General features: G+C 47.5%; 1 protein-coding gene across 2 annotated transcripts in view; it reads left to right on the top strand.

The window, feature by feature from the left end:
- LOC105565051 (transcription factor Sox-2) overlaps positions 1-5,365 on the top strand; it is a 115,145-nt gene extending 109,780 nt beyond the window's left edge. For both annotated transcript variants that reach the window (XR_001009170.1, XM_012017890.1), the window contains one exon: positions 4,269-5,365. Coding sequence is in view for 1 of the 2 variants with exons in the window: in XM_012017890.1 (XP_011873280.1) it covers positions 4,269-4,302 (34 nt within the window). In the remaining variant the exon portion in view is untranslated. The remainder of the gene's footprint in view (positions 1-4,268) is intronic.
- Positions 5,366-7,712: the final 2,347 nt, after the last annotated feature.

Here is a 7,712-nt window from a genome sequence, read left to right on the forward strand (position 1 = left end):
CCTAAGACAGTAAAATAGATCAAACAGCAAGTACAAATTTGACTCCTACTTTAAAGTGTCGGAAATTTCTACTTTTGCCAATTTAGCATTGAAGTAGGTCCTTTTAAGTAGGAGCTAAAGTAAATTTTGAGAATTAAAGATTCAAGGGAGGAGTAACAAATATAATGTCATCAAAGTAGGTTATTGCTGGTCCATGTAGGCGTATAGATCAGCTAAGTAGGTGTAAATTATCCTTAAATACCAAACTTTCGACTCGGAAGTTCTGCGCTTTAAAACATAGAAAGTAAAGTTGGAAATTTGGAGGGGCCAAATTTGCGAAGCCCCCGATTTTCTTTTGAAACAAATGCTTACAGTTCTATTGGCCCCCCTCGACGAGGACTCGAGAACTCTTCAGGGGGCAAACAAAACGTGAATTTTTTTTCATAAATTTAAACAGTGAGGGGCCAACTTCACAGACGTCTCGCGTTTACCAAATACTGTATTTAGCTCCAATTTGCTTCCGGTTGGTAATATCCTCGTGGGAGACATTACAATCGGGGAAGAGATTTTATCATTGTCCAATTATCGTCCCCATCATCAGCATAATGAGACCGCGGAGAGATTTTTCGTGCCGCATCATTATCTGTTGTCGCGAGCACTTCGTTCCTACCCGTCGATTCTAGCGGAAGTTCAATGTACTCGCGTTTACTTGTCCCACATCGCGAATAATCGGTCGAATTCACCTATCTAGAGGAGAAAATCGGAGCGATAGGATCGGCTGACGATGGAAAGAATTAAAGACTCGTCCTTGTCGGCAGTCTTACGGCTTCCAGTTTCGAGTCGAGCCCGGGAAGCTCAGACGGTCGAGCGAGTCTCCTCCTCTTCTTCCTCATCCCCGCGAAATCCCAATAATCCGCGATGAGACACAGATTGAGTCCGTGGACGGTGGAAAAAAGCGCACCGTGAGGAGGAGGGAGAGGGGAACGAGGGGGAGACGGGATGGGAAAGCGCGGTGCTGGGAGAGGTAGAAAGAAAGCTACGCTGCGGGAGAAGAAAATTGGAATCTTTCTGGAACGGAGAGGATGATAAAATTGCGGATGGTCAGGTGTTACCGTAATCCGGATTGAGACGAGCTACGGCCGAATGGTACATGCTATATAACGATATATACGTGTGTATTGTACATGTATTTACCTTGGTTTTCTCGTGCAGCATCTACGATCTCATTTCGAGATGTCAATGTACTCGACTCGCTTTCAATTATAAAGAAAAGTTACATTTTAACGAAAGTGCCGGACCCGTTCAGTTTTACGTGCATATATTATTTAAAAATCTAAAACCGTCGAGTTAATGTGTTCATCCAGTCTGCGAGGAATGAATGAAAGAAAGTGGGATAAGAGGAAATACGTACGTGCAGAGAGGCAAAAATTAACCGAGGAATGCAGAAGATTGGTACAAAAGGAACGAGATGCGGACTACCAGCCCGTTATCGTTATTAATTCGAGAGACTTCATTATTGTCGCGGATGCGTGCAACTTTAATGGCGAGCGCATCGGTAGACGGCTGCATCGCGGCCTTTGACAAACTCCGTAGGGGAACCGATCCGTGTAGACCGATTTAAAAAACACGACCGACCGCTAACGGCCCGCGATTATTTTAATTCAGCCAGATAGGGCGAGCCCCGAGAGCGGGACTCGTAATTTGTTTCGAGATCGTATCTTCAAAGTGGCTCGTAGTCGGCATGAGGGAGGGAATATTCTCTCTCCGACGCAGGATGAGGAATAGGACGTCCTGGGCGTGGGTCGTCCGCCCCGGGAGAAGCCCGCATAGAGATCACCGGCAGAAGGACGAGAGGGAGGAGCCCTAGGACCGTCTCAATCTGTCCACTCCTAGTAATCACCGGCGAAACGACCCGGATTGGCGACCATCCCCTTGTCTTCCAGCATCTACTTTGCTATCCTGATAACTTCTCCTTCTTTTTTTACCTTTGCGCGTAACAATTTTTCGGGAAATTCAAGAAATACTCAACAACGTTTAAACGCCTTGGTTTAAAGAAAAACTTTGAATTTCTATTTTGTAAAGAAGCTCCCTCGAAAAATGGATCCAGCGTTTTTGGAATATAGTATTCTATAATATTAAATAAGGTATTATCAAAGATGCCAGATAAGGTCGAGAAAACACTGACGTTAGGAAGAGCCTCTTCTGAAACTAGATTTCTAGGATTTTCCAAGGAAAACGTTTATCTGTTGCGATTAGCAACATCTCCAAAAGTATTGTTGAAAATTCTGAAAAATATCTACCTCTGGCGTATTCACTTTCTAGACAGCGGAATGTTTTACGATACAACATGATATCGCGATCATACGTGAAGAGTTTTTCGAGGAGACTTTTTCGCGCGTTTCCTCCGCGACCGCCGCCGCAGCGAGAGGACCGGGAGGTCAGGTCCACCACGCTCGTTCCCGTATCGTATATCGTACATATCGCGTCGAAGGATCGGTGTAAGCCGGTAGCGCGGCCTGTTCCCTCTACGGCGCGGATACAGCGGCCCAGCCGCAGCAGCCATAGCCACATTCGATGCGCACAATTAATATCGGGCCGTATCTCCGATCTCTCATTATTACCTGGCGTCCACCGATGCGTGTGGGTGTCAGTTATTCCCGTAGGAACCGAACGCGGTGCGTGTGTGCGTGCACGCGGCGGCGCGGTGGTGTACGCGCGTATTGGTACCGGCTACCGTACACCACGGGACACCAGAGTCGGCCATGCATCACCCTAACGAGCCGAGCATCGCGTGCCGATCTGTATTAAGGATTTATAATCCTCCGGACGCCGGAGAGCTCCTAATGTCCTGGCCGAGCGCGAGAGATATTTGCCTATACGCCCGCTCGCGCGAGCGATCGCGGCGGATACGAGGGAGGCAGGTCCTCCGGCTGCCTTCTCTTGGACACATGGAACAGGTGGGCACACCCACGTCGAATTTTTCCCACGTGCGCCTACCTGCTAAATTGCATGTGATTCGAGCGTGAATCGTTGGGTAGAAACGGTGCTTCTAGTCGGTAATATTGAGACGTGTGTATATTTTAAGAGGTACCGGCGCTGTGTGAGCTGTTTCGGCGGTGCGAGGCTTCAGATTTTATATTGCGTTCGTTCAGGAACAAATGGAGGGAATTTGTTGAGTTACATCCACAGGTGTATAACTTAATTCGCTAAGTTTCATTACATTTATCTTAGACATTTCTCGTTTCGCCTTAATCTAATATGTTGAATAATTTTTCGCGCGTACGCGCGCCTATTACCGGGGCGAAATCTCATCTTTGAGATACTATATCGCATCTAGACCAACGTTCGAGAAACGCGCACCGATCCTCCCTTCCTTCTGCTGCCTCCGGAAAGCGTGAACGTGCGTAGCTCCCAAAGACACGAGCAGCATTCCGGGGCTAAGCACATATTAATTAGGCGGCGTGCCGGCAGGAAGGCATAACTCCTTTGGGGATGGTTCGAGGCCGTTGCACGACGTCGGTCGTGCCGCGGTTTCCGAGTGTCGTGTTACCGTACCCCATCCCGCGGTGCTGCCTGGCGGGCAGGGGCCGGGGCCCTTCCTCCCTCCTCCTGTGCGCGTCCGTAGGACCCGCGGGTGGCCCCTAGTCCCGGCCGTACGCCGTCTGGGATCTAAGGGCCCAGTACGTGGGCTCTCTATCTCTCTCTCTCTCTCTCTCTTTCGCCGAGGAAGAAACCGAGCACGACGTTACCGCCGCATTAATAACACTGGTAGCCACTCATATGTTAAACGTCCACCCTGTTATGCTTGCCACCGCCACCGCCGCCGTCGCACAGTGGCGGTCACAGAGAGAGAGAGAGAGAGAGAGAGAGAGAGAGAGAGAGAGAGAGAGAGAGAGAGAGAGAGAGGGGGGGGGGGAGGAAATGCCGTGGATGCGACCTACCCACCGTGGCGTACAACTCGACTGCGGTTCTCGCGCTTGCGATGCAGATCAGGCGCGTTTACTCGGCTCCGCTCTTCCGGTAGTTGCGTTTGCGCTAACGTGAGGAAGGTCGGTCCGAGCGTAGTCACGCAATAAATCAAACGCGCGATCTAAATTTCACGCGGTGAAATTATGGCTCCGAGAATACTTTTAGATCTTCCCTCAGATTCTTCAGAACATCGCTACGCATCCTCGTCCTCGCTCGGGAAGCTTCCCTATTTTCGTACTTTTCACCATTTGGTTAACGTTCGCGACGCTTTTTGTTTTTGGACTTTAATTTACTCCACTTCTGAAATTTTTCTGTTGCAGGTCTCAGTGGCCGGAGAAAGGACGTTACACGTGACGCCGAGACCTGACTCGAGATCGCGAAGAATATTCTTAGATGAAAATTAGAACGATACTCTGCATATATATGTTATTGGAGATCATGAGACTTCCATGTGCTTTTATGAAGCACACGGTAATTGTTATTATTATAGCTACGTATAAGATCGCGCGCAATTATCGTTACTCAGCATCGTCAATTATCATTACCGCATCTGCAGTAAGTGCAGGCATTTGAATAATTCATGCCGCTCGCTTAAAAGCATTTAAGCGCGCTGTTCTCTTTTTGGTAGATCGGTATGCATAAATAAGAGAAAGTTTCTAGAAATACGAGAATTCAAATAACTCTATGTCTTTTGTCATAAATCACATTTACGTCTCATATATAAGCGCTAATTGCATAATTCTATCCAGTCTTACTAATTTGCGAATATTCCTCAACAAAATAACATATACTTTTGTAAAGTGAACGAAAAGTATACTTAGGATAAGCGATCAAGATAAGCGAATGTATAATAAGTTTTAAAATAAATATAATTGCATAAAAAGTGTCGGAATAATTTTTATCCTTGCGATAATATTCTGCACATTTCATTCTAAACAAACTGCTCTTTTTCAGCAAATAATAATAATGTAAAAAAATGATGCAAGATGTTTGAATAATTGTTCAATTAATCGGTAGCAACGTCGAAATTACAGTCCTTCTCGAAGAAACGGGGGATGCGAGACCTTACCGTCTCCTCGGATCCTAGAACATAAATAACGGAAGAAGACGGAACCGCGGTAGGGGTCCTCACGCACCCCAGGAGGAACCCACAAAATCCAGAGTGCTCTATTGTCGATTAATTATCATGAATGCCTCCGTGAAACTTCAACGTTGATCCCCTATCTCATTGCCAGTAATTTGTCATTGCATTTTCTCGGGGTTTATTTTTGGAATACCTGGTTCGTGAACGAAATACTTTCCAAGTGCTTCGCAGCGCGCGGTCGAACTTGACAAAAAAAAGGTTTTAACACGTGTCACAAAATGAAGGAATTTAGAAACCAATTCTTTTATTAGTTACAGCGATTTTGCGCGCTCGAGCAGTTACGAATTAGTTCAGTGTTTTGCATTATTGTGAAAATACCCGAGTCCTCCTACTCCTACTTTAAAACCGACAGTGTCGGAAATTTCTACTTTTGCCAATTTAGCATTAAAGTGGATCCTTTTAAGTAGGTGCTAAAGTAAATTGTTAGAAGTAAAGATTCAAGGGAGGAGTAAAAAATATAATGTCGTCAAAGGTAGGTTGTTGCTGGTCTATGTAGGTGTATAGATCAGCGCTAAGTAGGTGTAAATTATCCTTAAAAGTGTCAAACTAGTACCAAAATTTCGACTCGGGATATCGTGATATTTTCTGAAAAATGGAGCGGCGTAGGTGGAGATACTTAAATTCAGCGATAAGCGAAAACAGAAGGACCGCCGCGCGGCAAAATGATATTTATCGCATACCAGTCCGATGACTTTATCACCGAGAGGAGTTTCGAGAATTGCCGGAAGTATCGTCCCAATATATCGATGCTCCGAGACACGTTCCCCGCTACTGAATGCGGAGCGGAAGTCGGTAAATTTATGTCTGGAATTCGTTTACATGTATATGGGTCTGGTGTGGCCGCCTGCAGTGGTAGGTAAGGTAGGCAAGGTAAGAGAGAAAGACGAGGAAGGGAGACGAGAGAAAGAGAAAAGCGTGCGCGGTGCGAGGCGAGGCCATCTCGCCGGTGATATGAAACGATTTTCCTCGCGGTCGAGAAGGTGGTGTTATCAGAAATTGAATATGCCATGAGGAAGGGAATCGTAAACGTATAGAATCGTATAAAATAATTTAATACCCCTCGCGCCATTCGACGTCGTTGCGCTATTGAAAAACAGCGCGGTGCGATAGCGAATAATTGTGTCGCAAAATTTGGTTCAATTATTACATCGGCTCGAATTAAATATATCATACATTATGCACATTGTTGCGTCGATGGAATTATGCGCGGTATTGTGAACGGTAACTCTGAAAATTCATTGCCGTATTAAACAAATAAATATTAATACTCAATCTAAATTAGCTATAACGGATAGGGAGTATTTTGTAAGCACGCTGATGTATCAAAGGCTCTTTCTACGACTGCCAGCGTTCAGTACGATAGTCGCCTAATCGCTCAATTGACACCGGACGTCGATAAGAATCTTCCTAGACCGCGAAGATAGCAAGCGTCTCCAATGTCCAGCGTCATTACGGTTCATCAAGGATTCGCGTTCAGCCTCGCCGCAAGGATCGCATTCCCCGCTATCATCGTCCCCGTCGATTGATTCGACTTTCCAGCGCTTTCAAGTCTCGGAATGCGGCGACCACCCCTATGTCGTGGCTCGTCGTTTCGCACGTTAACGCCATGTAATGCCTCGCGCTTTGATTAAACGACGGGGACCGATAGGAAAACAACGTTCCTATTAACACCGAGTCGTTCATTAACGTTTACGTCGTTTGCGCGTGTATAAGCGTATTCTCCCCCCGTGAAACGAGCGGAACAGCGCAGCGGCATGACCCAGCATACGCGGAGCCTATCGGCGGAGGTGGCGATAATTGCTTAATTGACGGCGGTCGCCGATAAGCATCGCCGCGTGGCTGCGAGATGGTAAGTGTAATATCTTGGCGAGTCCCTTGCGCCTAGCGGTACGTTGGTATCTCCCGAGAGACGGCCGCGGAGAGAGGCAGAAAGGTGAGAGAAGGAGAGGACAGCACCGGTACCAAAGGTGGACTACGATGTAAAAAGCGCGTGATGGAAGGAGGGAGATCGACGGAGATAGAGAAAGAGAGTAGGAGTCCCGGCGTATCGATGGCCCCGAAGAGACGAGGTGTGTACGTGGTGTCGGCTGACGTGTCTTTTCTCCTGGCGAACAAGGCCTCGTTGTAGAAAGGTGTCGGGGCAGCGAGCAAAGAGCCTCGAGATCCGCTCTCTCCCTCGTCCCGTCCGGGTCCTCCTTCTCCTCCACCGTCGTCTCTTCCTCCTCCACCGCCACCCCGACGTGCCTCATCCGTCTTTGTCTACCTCTCGCGCGTTGGCGCGAGGAGATATTAGAGATGCGAGATAGCTTTATTAAAGGTGAGAAGAGATGCCAGCGCGGGAGACACCACCGAGTCGGTCGCTTTGATCACACGAATTATCGTGACTCCTCGGACGCGACCCGCTCGTCTCTATCCATGCCTCTCTTTCCCCTTTCTTTCTTTCTTTCTTCCTTCCTCGTCCGCGGGCTCGCTTTCGAGAGTTCGTATGACATCCTCTCGTGAGCGATCGGCACGAGAAAAGTACGTGCCATCGGATCGAGCGACTCACTTTGTGCTGGATTGCGTCTATACAAACGTCCCGACGTTGCATATCGTTAGGATCATAATTCTGGAGTGGACG

This window comes from Vollenhovia emeryi, unplaced genomic scaffold, assembly GCF_000949405.1.
Source record: "Vollenhovia emeryi isolate VEMERY1.0 unplaced genomic scaffold, V.emery_V1.0 DF939155.1, whole genome shotgun sequence".
Taxonomy (NCBI): Eukaryota; Metazoa; Arthropoda; class Insecta; order Hymenoptera; family Formicidae; genus Vollenhovia; species Vollenhovia emeryi.